A 25,073-nucleotide genomic window follows, 5' to 3' on the forward strand; every position below is an offset into this window, starting at 1 on the left:
TTCCAAAACAGTAATTTTGTAAGCATAGAGATTACGAGAAGCAAAAGTCTTCTTTGTTTTATTGCCTGTAAATGTACATATCCAAAACTACAAAGGAAGTGCCAGTTTATGAAATGGTTCATTAAAGGCTGATGCTCCTATGTTTATTCCTGTACATGTATATCTGCTCTGAAAACCTAGTGTATGTAAACCCTAACAATGAACTTGTTTGGCCTAGTAAATATACACTGCTCAAAAAAAATTAAAGGAACACCTTTTAATCAGAGTATAGCATCAAGTCAATTAAAGTCCTGGGATATTGATCTGGTCAGTTAAGTAGCAGAGGAGGTTATTAATCAGTTTCAGCTGCTTTGGTGTTAATGAAATTAACAGGTGCACTAGATGGGCAGCAATGAGACGACCCCCAAAACAAATGGTTTTTACAGGTAGAGGCCACTGACATTTATTTCCCTACTCATCTTTTCTGACTGTTTTTCACTAGTTTTGCATTTGGCTTGGGTCAATGTCACTACTGGTAGCATGAAGCGATACCTGGACCTTACAGAGATTGCACAGGCAATCCAACTCCTCCAGGGTGGCACATCAATATGTGCCATTGCCAGAAGGTTTACTGTGTCTCCCAGCACAGTCTCAAGAGCATTGAGAAGATTCCAGGAGACAGGCAATTACTCTAGAAGAGCTGGGCAGGGCTGTAGAAGGTCCTTAACCTGTCAGCAGGACCGGTATCTGCTCCTTTGTGCAAGGAGGAACAGGGTGAGCACTGCCAGAGCCCTACAAAATGACCTTCAGCAAGCCACTGGTTTGAATGTCTCTGACCAAACAATCAGAAACAAACTTTGTGAGGGTGGCCTGAGGGCCCGATGTCCTCTAGTGGGCCCTGTGCTCACTGCCCGGTACCATAGAGCTCGATTGGCATTTGCCATTGAACACCAGAATTGGCAGGTCCACCACTGGCTCCCTGTGCTTTTTCACAGATAACAGCAGGTTCACCCAGAACACTGGTCACAGATGTTAAAATGTCTGGGGAAGCCGTGGAGAACATTATGCTGCCTGTAACATCGTTCAGAATGACCGTTTTGGTGGTGGATCAGTGATGGTCTGAGGAGGCATATCCATTGAGGGACACATAGACCTCTACAGGCTAGACAATGGCACCCTGACTGCCATTAGGTGTCGGAATGAAATCCTTGGACCCATTGTCAGACCCTACACTGTTGCAGTGGGTCCTGGGTTCCTCCTGATGCATGACAAAGCCCGGCCTCGTGGTGAGAGTATGCAGGCAGTTTCTGGAGAATGAGGTAATTGATACCATTGAATGGCCTCCACACTCGCCTGACCTAAATCCAATAGAACACCTCTGGGATATCATGTTCCGGTCCATCCGACGACGCCAGGTTGCACCTCAGACTGTCTATGAGTTCTGTGATGCCATGGTCCAGATCTGGGAGGAAATACCCCAGGACACCATCCGTCGTCTCATTAGGAGCATGCCCCGACATTGTGAGGCATGCATACAAGCACGTGGGGGCCAAACAAACTACAGAGTACCATTTTGAGTGGCTGCAATCAGATTTCAGCAAAATGGACTAGCCTGCTGCATCATTTTTTTACTTTGATTTTTGGGGTGTCTTTGAATTCAATTCTGTGTAGGTTGATAATCTTACTTTAATCTAACATATTACCCAGTCCATATCAGTATAGATATCCAGCATGATATTTTCCCCATTTTGTAAGCATAGAGATTACTAGAAGTAAAAGTCTTCTTTGTTTTATTGCCTGTAAATGTACATATCCAAAACTACAAAGGAAGTGCCAGTTTATGAAATGGTTCATTAAAGGCTGATGCTCCTATCTTTATTCCTGTACATGTATATCTGCTCTGAAAACCTAGTGTATGTAAACCCTAACAATGAACTTGTTTGGCCTAGTAAATATACACTGCTCAAAAAAATTAAAGGAACACCTTTTAATCAGAGAATAGCATCAGAGAATAGTCCTGGGATATTGATCTGGTCAGTTAAGTAGCAGAGGAGGTTATTAATCAGTTTCAGCTGCTTTGGTGTTAATGAAATTAACAGGTGCACTAGATGGGCAGCAATGAGACGACCCCCAAAACAAATGGTTTTTACAGGTAGAGGCCATGATTGAAAATGTTTTGGGTTTTTCTGTTGGATAAAAGCAAAAAATATCAGTTGATTCTGACAGAAGTCTAATGCTGTCCTGCCCATATTACCTTTCTGAACTACATGTCAACACCCACTATGTTATAAAAATGAGTAGAGTGGGAGGAGTTCTGTGGTAATAACACACTTCATGTTCTAGAATGTCAACACAGCTCCTACATAGATAAAGTGTGAGTATGCATTGTCACCCTAGGATAGGAAGTGTGTTACTGGCAGGATCACCAGGTAAGAATAAAAGAAAAACAGCCTGTTAAAAAGAAAACTAATGCGACCACCATAAGGACTTGTAAAGTGCAGTATATGTTCTTTTTGTTCTTGGGTTTAGATATGCAGTAGGAGTAGATATGCACTGTTTAAGTAGGAGTCCTGTCATATGAGTGTTATCAGTTCTGTCATGGAAACTGATTACTCAGTGACTCTCTGACAATTGTTTTTTCTTTGCATATTTCACACTTCTGCAGTTCCTATTGTATTTGCACTGCAGTGCTGCTTCTGGCTGCCTTACTGGCAAATAAGAGCAGAAGGCAACTCCTGCTCAGCTCTGGTCACATGACCCAGCCGATGGGAGGACTTCCCTTATTCTGAACCCCCACTGTATCTGATGAGAGAGATGGGAAAACTGTATAGATGGGAGTCTCTGGGGAACGGGGGGTTGGGAAAAAGGGGAGGTCTGTACTGGGGGGATGGGCTGGACGGAGGTCTGTAACCATTGTCACTGAGACTAAGGGCCCTTTCACGTTAATGCATTTTTGCTGTGCTTTTACCTTGTTAAAACAATAAATATATTTCTCTTTACATATGTGTTTTGAATGCGGTTTTTCAAATGGCTGCTTCTCATTGCACCAAATTTGCCCAGAAGAGCATGGTACTTGGACATAGGTAGATTATCTGTGGCTTCGCCTGAATCATCTGGACCTTCTTTCTTATGGTGACATGTTCAATCCTTCTTCACGGTCACAGTCTTTGACGGATTGCTTGGTAAAGCTCAAATCCTGAGGGATAGAGGTTTTTTTTTAGTCCCTACCTCATCCCATAGTTTTTACCACTGCATACGGAAAGCATACTTTGCTTGGAGCGAGATGAGGAAGCTTTATCCCAGTTAATACTCCATGGCATGGGTTTTATCCTTCCTTCAGCCAGTACTATATAAGTCCTTGGTCCTGAGGACTATAAAGGGTCCAGTTTCTGCCTTGGTGGTACTTTTTAAAGACTTATTCCTTGGTTATTCCCTTGTACAAGGGTTGGGTCACAATATACCATCAGTATGCTCTTTGCTGATGCTGTGGGACCTAAACCTGTTATTGTCTGTCCTTCGGAGGCCTCCTTCCCTTCCTTCCCTCTCCTTTCTCACAAGGTTGTCATTCTAGCGATGATCTCTTTGAATGTATCTGAACTTGTGGTCTTATCATGTAAAGAACCATTTCTTGTTTTTTTTTATAAGGACAAGGTTGTTTTAAAAACCTCTGAACTCCTTTCTGTCTAAGGTGGTCTTGGCATTAGCTTTAAACCAGGACATAGTGTTGCCTTTTTTTTCTAGCTCCTAAATATTCTAAGAAGATTTCTCTCCACTGACTGGATGTAATTACGGTTGTACCAGGTGAATAAAGAAGGTAATTTTTCAGGTATACGATCTGAAGGGAAAGGTTTCCCCCTTCCATGTCAAGGCTCACTCCACCTGAAGTGTAGGTACTTTGTGGGCTTTCAGCATCAGACCTCAGTTTTACTGGTTTTAGCGGAAGGATGTTCAGGCCTCAATGAATGTCGACTTCAGTCAGAAAGTTTTCTCCGCTTTTTCTGTTGTGAAAAGGTTGTTTTTTTATGGGCCTGTGAGTCATTGCTTTTGGACATGCCAATGGTCTAGGAATTAAAATGGAACTAAGCCCATCAATTTAACTGTTTCCCAAAACAGTTACAGTCAAGGCATGCTGTGAAAGATAACTGTGACAGTTGTTTTTTCTCTCAACCCAAACTGTCACATGGCTAGTGTCAGAACTGATTGCATGTGTGGCACCGTGGCATCTGCAGATCAAACATAGACTAGGATGGCAGCTTCCTTGGCTGTAAAGGATGTAAGGATTTAGTTCCACTTGTCCTGTTTACTGCAGTGTATGATTAAGAAAACAGGACTTTTTTAATTGCCTGTAAAATTTCTTTCTTGGAGTATATTACAAGATACAAGTCCCTCCCCACTTGTTTCACTCCAGTATTACTGACAAAACTGAAGTGATACTGGGAGTGGGTGGGGTTATGCCTGTCTGAGTCAAGCTTTTCTGTTTGCCAGTATCCAATCACCTGGAGGTGAAGCATAATTCAGTGGCCAAAGAATGAACTCTGCCCTGTGATGTATGCCAGGAAATTAATTTTTTTCCAAGTAATTAAAAAATCCAGTTATTTTAGTTTTGGATAGAATGGGGAAAGGTTAGAACCCCTGTCAGGGGGCTCCAAGAGATCTCCCTATACTTTCTGTTCTGGAAACAGCTTTATACCAGGCAAGAAGTGATCCAGATAAAAACTGACAGGGGTTCAAATATTTCCTTACTTAATCTAAGAAGGTGAGGGTATCTCTGCAATGGAGCCTCTGATGACATTAAAACTTTGCAAAAGTTCTAATCCTTCCTCATTCTATCCTAAACTAAAAAGTTTTGAGTACAGATACCAAATATTTTTGGAGTTATGGAGCCAAATAATTAAAAAGTAATTTAACAAATACACTTACCATCGTTAACTGTGGCAAAAAAAGATCTGGTTTGTGTCACCAGTTTCGGACACCTCCACGAAATCCTTTGCTCATCTGTCCTTTCTCTTATTGGGGATTCTGTTTGTGTAGAGGATTTAAAAAAGATTACAAAATGTAACTAAATGGTTATCAGATTAAACCATATTAATGAGCCTGATTTCGGGTAATAATAACTGAGCTGACCATAGGAATGTGTAAACAAAACAAACTAGCTTCATACCCTGTGTCATGGTGAAAGAGTGGATATTGAAATTCCTTTTTTTACCAGTCTTCAAGAAGTGATTATAGTTTAGAAATATGGTAGCTGCAGATTCAATTTTGGTTGCTGAGTTCTAGTCTGTTTACATAGATTTACTGTGTTGGATTTTTTTGGCTGATCGCTTTTATTTTATTTATTTATTTCAGGTACTTATATAGCGCCATCAGATTACGCAGCGCTTTACATATATATTGTACATTCAAATCAGTCCATAACACTCAAGTGGCATACAATCTAAGGTCTCTAACTCACATTCATACATACACATACTACGGACAATTTAGACAGAAGCCAGTTAACCTACCAGCATGTCTTTGGAGTGTGGGAGGAAACTGGAGTACCCAGAGGAAACCCATGCAGGCACAGGGCGAACATGTAAACTCCATGGGATAAGGCAGTAGCCAGGGATGCATTTTTATTGCATAGGCATATAAGCTTGCTCTTGTTCTCTGTAAAAAGACATATGTACTGAAATCAAATCTATTGCTATAATGCTTAACTTGTTGAGCATACAGTTATTTTACTAAAAGTATATTTAAGCCAAAACTTTTTTTTTTTAATTTTAGATAGAGTAGGGATTAGTAAAAAAAACAAAACAGGTTTTTCCCATCTGTGCCCCATTGGGCAGATTTTATTTTCCCGTTACTCCTTGTCCTGTAGACGCAACAGAAAATAAAAAAAGATTCCCTCTCAGACAGTTGTCACTAGAACAAGTATCCCTAATGGAATTTTTTTTTCTCATTTGCTTGTTTGGTCACAACTGAAATTTTGGGATTTTCCCTCACTTTCAGTATTCATTGACAATGATCACCAGAAAAAAAAGAGAGTGAATCTCCCTTAACACACACATCAATAAATTATAAGTTCTCACCATTCTATTCAAAATGAAAAAAGTCCTCTTGCCAGATATAGAAAGCCACTGTTAGTTGCAAATCAAAAATAAAAGGGGCAGTTTAACCCCTTAATGCTTGAAGGTAAAACAGATCTTAATGCCTAAATGCAACTTTGCCATTTGTTAGTATAACTGTACATATTGCAACTATTTAGTTTTTCCATGTAAATTATAGTTTGATTTTTTTTTCAGGATAAATTGGGCATTGGTGGTAAATAGTTACATAGTCTGGCTGAAAAAAGACAAAAGTACACCCAGTTCAATCATTTAAAAAAGAAAAAGTTATAATCCTATACCCACAGTTGATCCAGAGGAAGGCAAAAAAAACCCCAGCAAAGCATGATCCGATCTGCTCCTGCAGGGGAAAAAATTCCTTCCTGATCTCCCAGAGGCAATCGGATATTTCCTGGATCAACGTTACCTATAAATATTAGTATCCAGTTATATTCTGTGTATCTAAGAAAGAATCCAGGCCTTTTTTAAAGCAATCCACTGAGCTGGCCAGAACCAGCTCTTGAGGGTGTCTATTCCACGTTTTCACAGCTCTCACTGTGAAGAAACGTTTGTTTGGAGATTACATTTATTTTCCTCCAGACATAAAGAGTGCCCCCTTGTCCTCTGTGATGACCTCAGGGTGAATAACTCTACACCGAGTTCACTATATGAACTACTGATGTATTTATACATGTTGATCATATCCCCCTTAATCTCCTCTTCTCAAGAGAGAATAAATTCAGTTCCTCTAATCTTTAATTAATGAATATTTCCACATCCTGGTTCCTTATTGTTAGTTGAAGTGTATGCTCCAAGGAGCAGGGCCCTCCTAACCCTATTGTATTGAACTTTATTGTTGCTGTATTGTCTATATTGTAAAAGCTCTGAGCAAACAGTTGGCGCTATATAAATCCTGTATAATAATAATAATAGAAGTGCTGGAGGTGTCGGTGACAGCTCAGTCACTCTATAGAGCTCACTTCCAGCACAAACACAGATATGTTGCGCCTTAGAAGAATTCCCATGTTGCTGCATAGATTCCACTACCGTTGAAGATAGTTAGGTCCATATGTATTTGGACACAGGCACAATTTTCATACTTTTGGCTCTGTATGCCACCAGAATAAATTAAAACAAAACAATCCAAATTAATTTTAAGTGCAGACTTTCATGTTTAATTCAAGGGGTTGAATATAAATATCAAGAACAAATTTTAGGAACTGCAGCCATTTTTATACACAGTCCCTCCGTTTTCAGGGGCTAAAATGTAATTGGACAAATGTAAATAATCATAAATAAAATGTTAATTTTTAATATTTTGTTGAGAATTCTTTACTGACAATGACTGCCTGAAGTCTGGAACCCATGGACGTTGCCAAAGACTGGGTTTCGTCCTTTATGATGCTTTGCCAGGCTCTAACTGCAGCTGTCTTCAGTTGTTCTTTGTGGGTATTTCTGCCTTTAGTTTTGCCTTCAGTAAGTGAAGTGCATGCTCAGTTGGGTTGAGATCAGGTGATTGACTCAGCCATTGCAGAATATTCCACTTTTTCTTCAAAAGCTCCTGGGTTGCTTTTACAGTGTGTTTTGGATCATTGTCCATCTGTACTATGAAGCACCGTCTAATCAACTTTGCTGCATTTGGCTGAATCTGGGCTGACAGTATATCTCTAAACACTGCAGAATTCATCCGGCTGCTTCTGTCCCATCATCAATAAACACCAATGACCCAGTGCCACTGGAAGCCATGTATGCCCATGTCATCACACTGCCTCCACCATGTTTTACAGATGGCGTTGTGTACTTTGGATCATGAGCTGTTCCAAGCCTTCTCCACACTTTTTTCTTACCGCCATTCTGGTATAGGTTAACCATTAACTTGCCCTACTGTGGATTTACCCCCCTTCCTGACCTGGTCAGTTTTTGTGTTACGGCGCTGTGTTATTTTAACTGACAATTGTGTGGTCATGCAACGCTGCACCCAAATGAAATTTACGTCTTTTTTTCCCCAGGAATAGAGTTTTTTCTTTTGGTGTTATTTGATCTCCTGTGTGTTTTTTTTTTTATTTTTTGCGCTATAAAAAAAAGACTTGACAATATTGAGAAAATAGCAATATTTTTGACTTTTTGCTAGTAAACATGTCCAGTAAAAAAATTTTAAAAATCAAATTTTGTCATAAATTCAGGCCAAAATGTATTCTGCTACATGTCCCAAATCCCAATATGTGTAAATTAATTGGTTTACGTGAAATTTATAGTGTTTACAAATGGCGGTATGTATACTGGGTTTTTTTTTTTATTAATTTTTGCTAGTAATGGCGATCAGCGACTTATAGCAATACTGCGGCAGGCATTCTGACACGGGGATGCTGACTTGGTGTCACTGTCAATTCCCAGTGACACCAATACAGTGATCATTGCTAATAAAAAGCACTGACACTGTACTAATGACACTGGACAGGAAGGGGTTAACATGTGGGGGAAATCAATGGTTTACTTGTGTGCTGTTTTACTGTGGGGCTGTGCGTTGGTGCTTCACTACTGTAAGCACACTGCTTGGCATGGCTACCCTACCTGGAAATGCAAAATCACACACACATACATATATATATATATATATATATATATATATATATATATATATATATATAAATGTGACTTCTGCTATAGGGCGGACTGGAAGCGGTTTATCTTAGTTTCATCCATCCAAAGAATGCTTTTCCAGAACTGGTCTGGCTTTTTTACATGTTTTTTGGCAAAGTCTTATCTGGCTTTTCTATTGTTCAGGCTTATGAATGGTTTGCACCTTGTGGTGAACCCTCTGTATTTGCTCTTGTGAAGTCTTCTCTTGATTGTAGACTTTGACAATGACACGCCCACCTCCTGGAGAGTGTCCTTCACTTGTCTGGATGTTGTGAATGGGTTTTTCTTTACCATAGAGAGGATCCTGCGATCATCCACCACTGTTGTCTTTCATGGACATCCATGCCTTTTTATGTTGCTGAGCTCACCAGTGCGTTCTTCTTTCCTCAGAATGTACCAAACTGTTGATTTGGCCACTCCCAATGTTGTTCCTATCTCTATTATCTCTGTAATGGATTTGTTACATTTTTGAATCCTTACAATGGCCTGTTTCACTTGCATGGACAACTCCTTTGAATGCATGATGTACGTTCACAGCAATAGATTTCAAATGCAAATACCACACTTAAAATCAACTCCAGACCTTTTACCTGTTTAATTGATGAAGAAATAACGAAGGAGTAGACCATACCTGACCCCGAAACAGCTTTTGATCCAATTGCCTAATTACTTTTGGTCCCTTGAAAAAGGAGGGATGGCTAACCTTAAGAGCTGTAATTCCTAAACCCTTCCTCCAATTTGGATGTACATACCTTCAAATTAAACTGGAGAGTGTGCACTTTCAGTCCATATGTTTTGGTAAATACCTGAAAAAAAACTAAAATTGTGCCTGTGTCCAAATATATATGGACCTAACTGTGTATCCCAAAATATGCAGACAAATATTCTAAATTGCAAACCAATTGTTTGAATTTTCTGTGATCCATGTAGTATATGAAAGCCATGGCTTCTATGGAGAAGAAGGGGTTAGGAAAATGCATATCTATCCAGGTTATGGTGAACTGACTTGATAAAAGTAATGTTTTAAGAAGGCGTTGCTGTGTTTTCAAATAGATGGCAAGAGAATCAGTTTTGTTTCATTTTAAAAGGAAGATACAGACATAATTGCTTAGGTCTAGTAAGAACGTCATTGGCACCAAAGCCAGGAAAAAGCAATCCACCAAACATTCTAAGTACGCATCCTAGTTACTCCTGGGCTTTGCTCTTAGTTATTTTTTCTGATTTAATATAAAATTCATAAAGATGATCAAAAATGCAAGTTTGACAAACTCGTAATTTTAGGAAGTTTATGGATAGTTGTAGCTATTAATTGGTTTTAAAAGATATCCTTTGCAAGTCCCTAATTACATGGTTTGTGGCCAATTAGAGGGAGTGTAATTAAACATCACCAGTCCTGGAATCATTGTAATGGAGTACAGAATATATAGCATAATAACAGGCAAAGTCTAATTTTAAGGTGCTAGTTGCATCCATAAACCAAACAGATTCCAAGAACTAATTAAAATGTTCTTACCTAACACATTTTAGGGGAAATAGAAATGAATCTGATCAAAGATAATACCTATAATACCTAAACTTGACGATTATTTCTAAAAAGATAAAATCAATCAGTACAAAAATTGTTTTTTTTGTGCAGTTATTTCCTAACTTCTATCAATTGTGGATCTGCTCAGCCTCTGTTTCCTGCTCCTGGGATGGTGATGAACATTTTCTTTCAATACCAATTTGAGATTCACTTCAAATTCCCTGTAGTTACACTTCAAATCCAGCATATACTCAAATATTCACAGCATGAGAAGTAAAATCAAATGTGATCTGAACATTTGTACTAAAACCCGCTCAGTTAACAATCCTAGTTCTTCAAGGTTTATGTGATATATGCTTAGTTGGCATGAATGTTTTTTGAAGAAACCGCTAATTGGAAGGAAGCTTTGTTGTAGAACATGTTGGAAGGTAAGTCCAATATCGGGACAGGACAGAACAATGTTCCAGTGCATATTTTCTAAAAACCATAATAGTAGAACAGCTCTCTAAAGTTGGTTTAGTATAGATGTTTGGATGTTTATAAACCACAACCAACCGCTTTAATGGTTTACCATTCAGTTCAGAAATAGTTTGTTTGCATATACAGTTAGGTCCATATGTATTTGGACACAGGCACAATTTTATATTTTTCAGGTATTTACCAAAATATATGCAAGCTATAGTTATATGATGGATATGGGCTGAAAGTGCACACACTCAAGTTTAATTTGAGGGTATGTACATCCAAATTGGAGGAAGGGTTTAGGAATTACAGCTCTTAAGATTAGCCATCCCCCCTTTTTCAAGGGACCAAAAGTAATTGGACCAAAAGCTGTTTCATGGCCAAGTGTGGGCTACTCCTACATTATGTCTTCATCAATTAAGCAGGTAAAAGGTCTGGTTTTGATTCTAAGTGTGGTATTTGCATTTGGAATCTATTGCTGTGAACGTACATCATGTGTTCAAAGGAGCTGTCTATGCAAGTGAAACAGGCCATCGTAAGGCTTCAAAAATGAAACAAATCCATCAGAGAGATAGCAGCAACATTAGGAGTGGCCAAATCAACAGTTTAACCATATATGTGTAACTTTTCTATAAACAAATAAAACAAATCAAACCAAAATATAGAAAATAATGTCCAAAAGTCCCACCGTGTCCAAAAAACAAAAATAAATAAAAATAAAAATACAAATAAAAATAAGACAAAAAAAGTCCCACAAAAAAATAATCCTCACAAGTGTAAACTCAAAACACTTAAACTTTTTCTTCTTCTTGCATCACCACAAACCTTCTTAATACCCGCAGATCCTGATATTCATGCACCTCAAAAAGAAAAAGAACTCGACATAGTGTCATACCTTAAATAATGTAAACACACGTGCCACTATATGTGCCGCATGCAAAATCAATGTGTATACTCCAACCAAGTGTCAGAACACATAAGAGTGAAAACACATTCCCATAGAATATGTCATATAATGTGTGAGAAACCACTTCACAGATAAACTGCCAGTGTATCACACTACACCCTATGTATATGTAAAAGTGGAAGCCAACACCCAAATCACCACTCTCCAACTCTAATAAGGATGGGTAATTACCCTATAGAAGAATCAGCAGGGCAGATTAACCACTCAGGGTTACAATCTCCTCTCATTGATTTTCTCCAACGGTTAGGGTCACCTCCTCCACTTTCCTCCAGAAAACCAGTCAAAATAAAAAGGTATTCTTCTTTATTAATAACTCACATAACATTCCGTGGTAACAGCTCCTCACATAATATTCCGTGGTAACAGCTCCTCCTCACAAGCAGTGTGTACATGGACAGGTTCAGCTGAACCTGTCCATGTACACACTGCTTGTGAGGAGGAGCTGTTACCACGGAATATTATGTGAGGAGCTGTTACCACGGAATGTTATGTGAGTTATTAATAAAGAAGAATACCTTTTTATTTTGACTGGTTTTCTGGAGGAAAGTGGAGGAGGTGACCCTAACCGTTGGAGAAAATCAATGAGAGGAGATTGTAACCCTGAGTGGTTAATCTGCCCTGCTGATTCTTCTATAGGGTAATTACCCATCCTTATTAGAGTTGGAGAGTGGTGATTTGGGTGTTGGCTTCCACTTTTACATATACATAGGGTGTAGTGTGATACACTGGCAGTTTATCTGTGAAGTGGTTTCTCACACATTATATGACATATTCTATGGGAATGTGTTTTCACTCTTATGTGTTCTGACACTTGGTTGGAGTATACACATTGATTTTGCATGCGGCACATATAGTGGCACGTGTGTTTACATTATTTAAGGTATGACACTATGTCGAGTTCTTTTTCTTTTTGAGGTGCATGAATATCAGGATCTGCGGGTATTAAGAAGGTTTGTGGTGATGCAAGAAGAAGAAAAAGTTTAAGTGTTTTGAGTTTACACTTGTGAGGATTATTTTTTTGTGGGACTTTTTTTTGTCTTATTTTTATTTGTATTTTTATTTATTTTTGTTTTTTGGACACGGTGGGACTTTTGGACATTATTTTCTATATTTTGGTTTGATTTGTTTTATTTGTTCATAGAAAAGTTACACATATATGGTTTCACTGGCCTTCAAGGGTGAAGGTATACCACTTTTCTGGGTTATTATAGGTTTAAGTGTTGTGATATTTAAGTACAAATCAACAGTTTGGTACATTCTGAGGAAAGAAGAATGCACTGGTGAGCTCAGCAACATAAAAAGGCATGGATGAATCTCACGTGCCCCGTTGACCAACCCTCAAGACATAGCTGACGCGTTTGCGTGTTACTATCAATCTCTCTACAATATAAAGGACGACCCCAACACGACTCAACCAACAACCCCATCGATTGAAAATTTCCTGCGTCATACCAATCTCCCCCACATTACGCCTTCCCAGTTAGCCTCCCTCTCTGTACCGATTTCACCCACAGAGATCGAGAAAACCATAAATAAACTCCCTTTGAACAAATCACCAGGTAACGACGGTTTCACTAATGAATATTACAAAATATTTGCTCCCTCCCTCACACCACACCTTTCGGATCTTTATAACTACGTTGCCTCTAAAGGAGAATTTCCCTCTGATATGCTACAATCAATAATCTCTACTATCCCAAAACCAGGTAAAGACCACCAATTAGTTCAGAACTATAGGCCAATCTCACTGCTCAACACAGACCTAAAAATATATGCCAAGATATTAGCTCTACGACTGCTTCCCTATCTTCCCACCCTAATCCACCCTGACCAAGTAGGATTCGTACCAGGTAGACAGGCCCCGATGCGACTCGACGAATTATATCACTACTACACCACCTTGATTCAGAAAATCAATCCTCACTCCTCCTATCTCTGGATGCAGAGAAAGCATTTGACCGCATTCACTGGCAGTTTATGACACTCACTCTCCAAAAATTTGGAATTACGGATTGGTTGTTGTCTGCAATTCTATCTCTATATTCCAAACCCTCTGCTAGAGTTCTCACCAATGGCACGCTTTCACAACCGTTCCAAATTTCCAACGGAACTAGACAAGGCTGCCCTCTTTCCCCCATAATCTTCGTTTTACTCATTGAACCACTAGCATCTAACCTCAGAAATGACCCCAGTTTCTCAGGAATTAAATTTCTTAGGCACGAACACAAAATTAGCCTCTTTGCGGATGACATTATTCTAATGATTACAAACCCTTATAAGTCACTTACTTCAATACGCTCTCACATACAAACCTACGCAGATGTCTCATACTATAAACTTAATGAACCCAAGTCTTCTATTTTAAACTTATATACTCCTGCTCCACTTCAAAACCGGCTTATAAAACATTTCCCTTTTCAGTGGGAAACTCACAATATTCCCTACTTGGGGATTAAACTGACTGCCAAAATTAATCAACTCTATGCAGCTAATTTTAAACCGTTACTTGACATAATTCCACAGGAGCTTAGAAGCCTACGTACAGCTACCTTATCTATGTTAGGCAGAATAGCGACTATCAAAATGTGCATACTGCCTAAAATTTTATATATCTTCCGCACGCTGCCTATTTCTATACCTTCCTCCTTTTTTTTCCACACTTCAAAAAATTCTGAATAAATTCATTTGGAATTCCAAACGGCCTAGATGTACCACAAACCTCCTGATACGCCCACCCTTCAGAGGGGGAGCCGGTCTCCCGCATTTAAAATCCTATTACCAAGCTGTCTTATTAGATCAACTCTTCTACTGGTGGCACCCCACCCAAGACAAAACCTGGACTATCATGGAATCCTCTTTGTACTCACTGGGATTATTAATAGATTTACTTTTTACCCCCCACATAGCGCAGACTGGTCCTCTACATTCACATCCATGTATTCAGGCCTCTCTGACGGTTTGGCATGATTTTCTGACATACACGCATTCACATAAGGCTAATCTACGAATCCCTATCCCCATATCATCACTGCACTTCTTGTCCCCCCATTTAAACTTAACTTCTTGGAAAGCGTGCGGTATACATCATATTCAAGATCTCTACACTACTCAAAAACCAGATTCTTTTCAGACCCTCCAGAGGAGATTCCATCTTCCTGATAAGGAGCAATTCACTTTTATGCGCGTAACCCACTTGCTCCATAAAACGAACATACCACTTGAAATAGACTTTCCTGCTACCGCACACCATTTCTTCCAGAAGACTATTTACCCGAAGAAGGGAATATCCACCTTCTATACATTACTAATTGAAGCGCAATTTACAACCCATACGTCGTCCCTGACTAACTGGGAGAGGATTTTACTTCTCCCAACCACTCCACAATCCTGGCAAACAACGTTCGCCATCACATACAAAGCCTCAAAATGTAGTTCCCACTGGGATTCATATTTGAAAATTCTCCATCAATGCTATCTAACCCCTGCTAAATTATCTCTGTACTATCCACAACAGCCACAAACCTGCTGGAGACATTGCGGCGAAACTGGCTCGCTCTTTCATTTGCTATGGTCATGCAAATCCATCAAGTCGTATTGGAACAAAGTGTTTCAAATGATTTCTTCAATTATAGATACACCAATGACCCCAAATCCTGGTCTAGCCCTCCTACATATAATGATAGAAAAATTCCCCAAACGCTCACGCACTATTATTGTACACATTCTGGCAGCAGCTAAGATAAACATAACTAAACTATGGCGAAACACGTCACCCCCCTTATTGTCTCGTCTCGTTGCTGATATCAATCTACAATGCGTGATGGAACGAAGAACGGCCCTCCGAAACTCCACCTATCATAAATTCATACTACACTGGTCTCGTTGGTTAAAACACCCCAATTGTTCACTCACCTGATTACTAGTGCTAAATCCTAGCAGATACTGTATTCACAGCTCATTGGTGCCCTCTTCCCTCACTCCTCCATACTTCCTACCCCTTCTCTCAACCCCTACCTAGTTTCTTTTGTTTTACGTTCTACAACATGGTTCATGAACCACGAGCATACCTCTCACGTAAACTTGATTACACTTAACAGGTCCCCAGCCGGATGGTGGGGATCTATCACCTCTTCTTTTATCTTACGTTTTGTAACCTTGCCTTTGTGAACCTCTCACTTGAATGTTTCTATACGCTGTTATCTTGTTTTTCGATGATAAAAATTTCAATAAAAATTATTTGAAAATAAAAAGGCATGGATGCCCATGGAAGACAACAGTGGTGGATGATCGCAGGATCCTATCTATGGTAAAGAAAAACCCATTCACAACATCCAGACAAGTGAAGGACACTCTCCAGGAGGTGGGCGTATCATTATCAAAGTCTACAATCAAGAGAAGACTTCACAAGAGCAAATATAGAGGGTTCACCACAACCCTCACAACCATTCATAAGCCTGAAGAATAGAAAAGCTAGATTAGACTTTGCCAAAAAACATCTAAAAATCCAGACCAGTTCTGGAAAAGCATTCTTTGGATGGATGAAACTAAGATTAATCTGTACCAGAATGACGGGCAAAAAAAAGTGTGAAGAGGGCTTGGAACAGCTCATGATCCAAAGCACACAACGTCATCTGTAAAACATGGTGGAGGCAGTGTGATGGCATGGGCTTGCATGGCTTCCAGTGGCACTGGGTCATTGGTGTTTATTGATGTGACAGAAGACATAAGCAGCCGGATGAATTCTGCAGTGTTTATAGGTATACTGTCAGCCCAGATTCAGTCAAATGCAGCAAAGTTGATTGGACGGCGCTTCACAGTACAGATAGACAATGATCCAAAACACACTGCAAAAGCAGCCCAGGAGCTTATGAAGGAAAAGAAGTGGAGTATTTTGCAATGGCTGAGTCAGTCACCTGATCTCAATCCAACTGAGCATGCATTTCACTTGCTGAAGGCAAAACTAAAGGCAGAAAGACCCACAAACAAAGAACAACTGAAGACAGCTGCAGTTAGAGCCTGGCAAAGCATCACAAAGGAGGAAATCAAGTCTTTGGTAATGTCCATGGATTCCAGACTTCAGGCAGTCATTGCCAGTAAAGGATTCTCAACAAAATATTAAAAATGAACATTTTATTTATGTTTATATTCAATTGTCCAATTACTTTTGGTCCTTTGAAAAGGAGGAATGGCTACTCTTAAGAGCTGTAATTTCTAAACCCTTCCTCCAATTTGGATGTACATACCCTCAAAATAAATCTGAGAGTGTGCACTTTCAGCCCATATCCATTATATAACTATAGCTTGAATATGTTTTGGTAAATACCTGAAAAAACTAAAATTGTGCCTGTGTCCAAATATATATGGACCGAACTGTATAATGGATTGGCTGTTCATATGTTTATTTTATTTGCAAATTTGTTTTTTTTTTTCAAGCCTTGGATTTAAAGAATGCATTTTCAGAAGCAATGTTAAGTATATCACCTTTCACATTATAAACGGAGAGAATAGCAATCTATTTATTTATCAACCCAAGCATTGCTTCTCCCTCCCGAATTTGCAACAGTAGTTCAGTCATAGTCATTTTATAGGTGTAACTTCAGTGGGTAAGATAGTGACTTTTCAACTGAGGCAGCCCATAGTATAAACCAATAAATTCGCCTGACTATTCAGAACCAAATTAATTACAGGCTGCCGTTTGAGGACCACAACTGATAAAGTGCGTGCATAGAGAGATTGAAACAGCTCTTGCGTTGATTTATAAGGTAGCCCATAGTTGTCTCTTTTTTTTAGTGCAACCAGCATTGGTATGATCACCAATGTCACCAAGAATGAAAGTGATGGTAAATTCACAGTTTTTAGTTGCCACAAGAATAGGAATACAAGGGAAATATTCCAGTGGGGACACTTGTTCCCATGACAACTGTTTTAAGAGGGGATTTTCTTCAGATTAGAAAGATATCCTCTCACTTTCTGTTGAGTCTACAGGAACTAGTAGCGATAGTATATCTCCCTAATGAGACACAGATGGTAAAAAAAATTGACAGTGGCTATTACCCTCCCATATACAAAATGGAGGAAATCATTTTCTGGCAGATAACAAGATTTTTTTTAACATATAACAATTCTGTTTCTCTTTTATGCATTGTTTGGGCATTACATAGGTTTATTTTGTGTATACTAAGGTTCTTGTGGGAAGCACACACATATAGATCTCTGTAATTGAAACCACTTACTTTATTGCTGTTGTGCATTCCAAGTTTTCTCCTGTATTTTTTGTTTTTCATTTGGAGTTTAGAACCTTATACTACAGTATATGACATGAATATGGGGAATAGGATATACATCAAAACTATTACTCACAAATTGTTGTTTCTACAAATTTTAACTCATACTTGAGTTCATTACAAATGATTTAAAGATTACTGGTAGAGTTTATTGCAGGTAGTGTTAGCTGTAAAATGTCACAGTATAAGAATCAGATCATGCTGTATTGTTTTTTTATGTTGACTATCATCTTTGTTTTTCTTTTATTGCAGGCCAATAGTGAACGTCCTTTTGTACAAAAATTATTTCGACCTGCTGCCAGTGATGGTAATCCAAACACACTTGGAGATTTAATAAAGGAAGTGTACCCTGCAGCTCTGCCTCCTGAAGGTACAAGTTTAGTGATCAAAGTATTCCTGTCTGTATTCTGGAATGTGACATACTGCCATGATAATTGTTACATTTTTCATCCAGCATTTAATACTCATTCACACTTTGTTTTGCAAAAGGTTTATTGAATTTTTCAACAAATACAACAACACATACATGTGTTATGGAGTACAAACAGCATAACAGAAGTATGACAGTAATAAGGTGCAATTTCCAGTAGCCTAGCTATCAAAAGAGTGGCAATTCAAGAACAAATAGCGCATCCAGAAAAGCAGCACAATGTTTCATTCATAAAAGGCATGAACGGTAGATATCCACGTTCACACTTTGTGCAGTGACCTGCATTTTTTTTCCCACTGACTAAATGCATACCAGTGCTAGGACACACAGATAACAGTTGTTTTCTGCGTGACCCATTCACACCACAATGCAGGTTGTGGTGTGTGGTGTGGTGCAGTGAGAAAAAATGCAGCATGTCTTAATTTTTCTGCAGTGCACTTGATAGCACCACATATCACCTCAGTGCAGTGCAACACACCACGCTGTTTGAAAACATGAATGATTGTACTTAAGTACAAAAAAAAAATGTAATGTGTGCGGTACACTGCATTATGAATTGAAGCATTCCCTTTTGGAGTGAGTGCACACTGACAACTTCCCAAATTATTAAACTCTGCATTTTATGGGTTAGTGTGAACCAGGCTTTAGGTTCAAAAACCAGTAAGAGTGGTTCCTTATCATGTGATCACTATGCATAACATTGTGATCACGTAAAGGCTGGAGGCTTATAAGAGTAGAACATTCATAGGTTTTTCAGTACTCATGAATCAAGAAAATAAAGGTCTGCCACCAAACTCTTGTCTTGGCCTCCTCAGTGTGCCCATCTTTAATATTGTAATTGTCAGATACAATTACAGCGTTAAGTGGGATAAAAATATATATATATATATATATATATATTTTTTTTTTTTTTCTTTTTTGTTTACATACATACATTACAAATTTTGTGCATTCTTCAGACTGTAATAACAAACAGGTTTTATATGTCCTTAAAAAGTACATACATGCAACATTATTTAGATATGTATATTAGTCGGAGTTATAACCAAGGTCACCAAATCATGCTAACGCTGCCAAATTTGGCATGGGCATCTAGACTTTAAAGTGGTAGTAAACCTCAGACATGAAATACACTCACCAGCCACTTTATTAGGTACACTGTTCAATTGCTTGGTAACACAAATTGCTAATCAGCCAATCACATGGCAGCAACTCAATGCATTTAGGCATGTGGTGAAGAAGACTTGCTGAAGTTCAAGCTGAGCATCAGAATGGGGAAGAAAGGGAATTTAAGTGACTTTGAACGTGGCAAGGTTGTTGGTACCAGACGGGCTAGTCTGAATATTTCAAAAACTGCTGATCTGCTAACACATACAGAACCATCTCTAAGGTTTACAGAGAATGGTCCTAAAAAGAGAAAATATCCAATGAGCGTCAGTTGTGTGGCCGAAAATGCCTTGTTGATGTCAGAGGAGAATGGGCAGACTGGTTGGAGATGATAGAAAGGCAACAGTAACTCAAATAACCACTTGTTACAACCAAGGTATGCAGAATACCATCTCTGAATGCACAACGCATTGAACCTTCAAGTAGATGGGCTACAGCAGCAGAAGACCACACCAGGTGCCACTCCTGTCAGCTAATAACAGGAAACGGAGACTACAATTCGCACAGTCTCATCAAAATTAGACCATAGAAGACTGGAAAAACGTTGCTTGGTCTGATGAGTCTTGATTTCAGCTGAAACGTTCTGATGGTAGGATCAGAATTTGGCGTAAACAACATGAAAGCATGGATCCATCCTGCCTGGTATCTACGGTTTATGGATGTGCAGCCGACAAATCTGCAGCCACTGCATGATGCTATCATGTCAATATGGACCAAAATCTCTGAGGAATTCAACACCTTGTTAGATCTATGCCACAAAGAGTTAAGGCAGTTCGGAAGGCAAAAGGGGGCCCAACCCGATACTAGCAAGGTGCACCTAATAATGTGGCCAGTGAGTGTATGAACAAAGCATATCCTTCTATAGTGTGTACGTGTCTCAATTAAGAGCACTACATGTCAATTCTGTCTGCTACTTCCTCTGTTATCAGCAGAGTCACTTCTGACAAGTTTTTCTGACACCAAAATGGTGACAGGAGGGACCTCCAGCAGATTGACAGCCTCAGCTCTTTTCCTGTGCGCTGTGTGGATGAGGGTGTGTCTCTTCCCTCAAATAAGCTCTCATAGCTCTTCTCACTGAGCTCTGCAGTGTGTAATTTCAGCTTTCCTCCCCCTTTTTTCTGGAAGCTCAGACAAGCTTTATAAATTCTAGACTTTGAACAGATGTAGAGAAGAGACAACTACAGATAGATAGATAGATAGGTAAAACTTATGTAGGATGATTTGTTTCATCTCTGTGTATCACCTGTGGTCAGTCACTCCACTGGGTACAGGTAGCAGTTTACAATCACATTACTGATCTCTGATCATATAAGGGTTAAATAATCATACGCTATGAAGATGTTGGAAACAGTGGTCATTTCAAAAAAGACTTCTTAACACTTTTAAATTAGAACTAAATGTGTTTTACAGTGCGCATGCCAACCATGCCTGAGCTTATTTTTTAAAGGGTCTTTTCAAGACTCATCAAGTATCTGTAAATCCTCTTGCACTCTGTAGCTTGAATAAGCTCAGTACAGCATTATTTTTTTCTTTTTTTACTGCGGTAAAATGTAGCCCATTATTTACAATGTGCCTCTGCACACGGGCGTGTAGATAGGCGCCACGTATTCCTCAGTAAGAAAAAATAGGAATATCTGCATTTTTGTTCAGTAATTTACACAGCGCAGGCAGATATGCGCATGTGCGTGATAATACGTGCATATGAGCATAAATGTTAATGAAATTTCCCTAAGAATATATTGTGTGCGCAAATACGTGCATAAATACGGGCAAAACAAGCACCTGAAATTCCATTAAAAATTGTAAATGCTCAAACATCAGTACCATGTGCAAGAGGCGTAAAAAGAAAAGAATCAGTAAATGTAACATTGTGGCAAGAGCTGTGTGATGAAAGGGGACCTGCATTTACAGCTATTACAAGACATGTAGATTTCAATATTACACTGTAGTATGACAAGCTTCTTTGGAAATTCAGGGTTCCTCTGCTGAGATCATCAAAGACCAAGGTTCTGTCAGTATCTACGGGAGAAATAAAGACTCTTCAAAAGTGTTTACATTGTCAGAGTATCGCTTTATATCACAGCATGCTCACTTTTTGAGAAGAGGTAATGAGTGTCTGTGAAGACACCTGCCTGAGGTCTGACATAAGGGAAACCACAGACACTTAAGAATCTAAAGCTTACAAAACATAGAAACTGCACAGAAGAAAGCCTTGTGCCGGGGATCAACATGGACTTTTCGTGTCAATAATTGACAGGCTATAGGGGTGGAGCAAGGGACAAGTAAAACACAGACAGGGTACCTGCAGCTTCATGTGTATGAAAAGGCAGCTATTATAGACTTCCCTTTGAAGATTTAGAACAGGTAAGATATTTCACTTTGGCAGATGAAAGAAGGCTTTTATTATCCTTTCTGTTTGAAGATCTGAATATTATCACCTCCTTTAATTTCTTGGCAAGCAGAACCCCTCTTTTGTTTTGTTTTTGTTTAATCTCTCATGTGTTACCTTGTTTGGGTCAAAATGGTTTTGGTGAAAAATAAACAAAAGGTTATAGCACATAATTGTAAGAACGGTTTGCTATATAAATACTATATAGGCTGCAGTATTTATCTGTAAGAATCAAATTTATATAAAGAAATTTTTTTTATTAAGCTTTGGTAAGATTGCCATGTTCTTCGAATGCAGAAAAACATACAAATTCGGCACGACAATGCCCCAGCTGATCTAAGAATTAGCAAGCATTATTCAAAAGGGGATAACACACCATGTAATGAAGGTAAACATTTTGGAGCATGATTGAACTAACTTAGGGATGAGCAGGAGTAAAAATATTGTTGCAGGATGTTAAATTTCTCATCTTGATAAAACAGATGAGAAATCCCCTTTTATGTAGTATACCTTAATTGAATGCTAAAAGCTTGCTTCTATCCATTTTTTCTAGTTTTGCATAAAGTATGGGAGAGTTAAAGTGATACCCACATGGAAGAAAAATATATTTGAAATATATTTTTAAAATATTCTTCCCAAATATATTGACATATATTTCAAATACTACAGTTTTAGCCATATTCAATATATTTCAAAATATATTTCAATATATATATATATATAGTGTGTGTGTATGTGTGTATATATATATATAGTGTGTGTGTGTGTGTGTGTATATATATATATATATATACATACACACTGTATGTTGAAATGCGTTTTTATTACAAAATATCTGAAAATTATTTTTAAAAATACATTTTCAAATATACTGTATGTCTTTAAAAATACATGTAAAAATGTATGCTAAAATTACTTTTTATATGTTAAAATCTGAAGAATATATTTAAAAAAAATGTTTTTCATATATTTTGTAATCTATAACAAAACGTATTTCAACATGCAGTGTGTTTGTGTGTGTGTGTATATATATATATATATATATATATATATGTAGCATGTTGAAATGCATTTTTTATATATTACAAAATATATGCAAATATGTTTAAAAATGTTTTTTTATAAATATATTCTTCAGATTTTGTTTAACATATGAAAAAAGTCATTTTAACATATATTTTTACATATATTTGTAAATGCATTCCAAAAATTTAGATTTGTATTTTTAAAGACATACAGTATATTTGAAATGTATTTTTCAGATATTTTGTAATCAAAACTCATTTCAGCATACAGTGTGTGTATATATATATATATATATATATATATATATATATATATATACTAAAATATATTGAATATGGCCAAAATTGTAGTATTTCAAATATATGTCAATATATTTGGGAAGAATATTTTTAAAATATATTTCAAATATAATTTTCTTCCATATGGGTATTAAACCTTTGTTTCCTGAAAAAAAAAAAAAGTTATACGTACCTGCTATGTGCAAAGAGGATCCTCCTCTTCTCAGGTTCCCTGCTGGTGCTCCTGGCTCCGCCTCTTCTGTGAGTGTCCCCATAGGAAGCCGCATCCCATAGGGGCCACTCATGGGCTCACTCTCTAAGCTGCCTTATCTGTGTCTATTGACACAGACAGGGTGGCTTGGCCCCATCTCCCTGTCACAGGTTTTGATTGGCAGCCATGGGAGTCAATGGCTTCCGCTATTGTCAATCTGCCCTATGATGAGGGACAGAGCTGGGTGAGCTGCTGCTCTCAAGCACAGCACTAGATTGAGATCGGGCTCAGATAAGTATGAGTGTCAAGAAGGGTTCTGTGACACAGAAAGGTTTTTTACCTTAACACATAGGATGCATTAAGGTAAAAAACCTTTAGGCATTAGAACCATTTTAAAGTTTGTCAGGTTTTGCTTTGTCTGTGACCTTATTGAAGAGATTTTCCCTCACTTCCTGGCCTTGCGACACCCATACAATAAATGGAGTTGCGGTTTAAAGCCGAACTAAAGTCTGCAATAACTTTCCTTCATTGGTCTAAGGTTCCTTGCCGACACAAACATCTTCTACTCAGTTTCTTCCTTAAACCTTACTTAAGCTACACAAAAAAAAAAAAACGAAACAGTTTTTAGTTTACAGTTTACACTTTTAGTTAAGGGTAAGATTTAGGTTAAGGCCACTTTCACACTGCGGCACTGCAGTTCGGCCACAGCGTGGGTGCAGCGCAGTGTATACACAGCTTTTATGTGGTTATAGACTTATGTTGTACCCCTCATTCTTGGCAAGTTTTCTGCATGCTGCATCTTTGGTGCGCCAAATGCGCCAAAAACGCGGAACATAATAGAGGTCTATAGGAAACTATTGGTACACTTTGCTGTGTTCAAACCGCAGCATGGCAGTGTGAAATGGCCAGAAGTGTTTATCAACCCCTGTCAAGAAGAAATAAAAAATATAAATAATAAAAGAAATAAAAAACTTTTTTGGTTTTGTTTTTTTTTTTTCAGGGAAATGCCAGAACCCCTGTCAGCTTTTTACTTCTGTCTGTGTCTCTTTTGCAGATTTATCCTCACTTCCTGTTAAATTAAACTATTGGAATGAGAAGCGCAAAAAAATCCCTCTTATGGTGCCCCAGATAGCAGTAGAACCTGACAGGGTTCAGACTGTTATAGGCTGCTTTTACATTAGATTGGGAATTATCTACAGGCAGGTAGATGTAGGAATCTGAGGATCATTCCAATGCAATCCTACACTCAGCTAGTTAAGTTACAGCAGATATACTGCTTGGACCTTGATGTAGAATGTACTAAAACTGGACCAGCCAGAATCTGGAGCAGATGTGAATAGTAACCCATCAGCTTCTATCTTCAGCTTGTTCAGTTAAGCTTTTAAAATGAAAGATACAAGCTGATTGGTTGCCATGCACACCTGCTCCAGTCTTAATAAATTCCCTGCAATGTGTCTATATTTAACTTACTTCCAGAGACTATCAGTTTGATTTTCACAGTTAAGAAAACGTGAGCACAAATGACTCTATTATCCATAATAACAAATCAGGGTTTTATCTTTCCATTCATTAGTGAATTACTAATTACTGGTTTACTGGTTTTTGTTGCTATGAACAAGTTCACTTTAG

General features: G+C 38.3%; 1 protein-coding gene across 3 annotated transcripts in view; it reads left to right on the top strand.

Annotated features, from left to right (window-relative positions):
* ATG5 (autophagy related 5) overlaps positions 1–25,073 on the top strand; it is a 229,060-nt gene that overhangs the window by 165,276 nt on the left and 38,711 nt on the right. For all 3 annotated transcript variants that reach the window (XM_089665022.1, XM_089665037.1, XM_089665029.1), the window contains exon 7: positions 18,196–18,313. In XM_089665022.1, the coding sequence (XP_089521148.1) occupies positions 18,196–18,313 (118 nt within the window). The remainder of the gene's footprint in view (positions 1–18,195; positions 18,314–25,073) is intronic.

This window comes from Staurois parvus, unplaced genomic scaffold (assembly GCF_062004578.1).
Source record: "Staurois parvus isolate SC_StPar_1 unplaced genomic scaffold, SC_StPar_1.0 ptg000048l, whole genome shotgun sequence".
NCBI lineage: Eukaryota > Metazoa > Chordata > Amphibia > Anura > Ranidae > Staurois > Staurois parvus.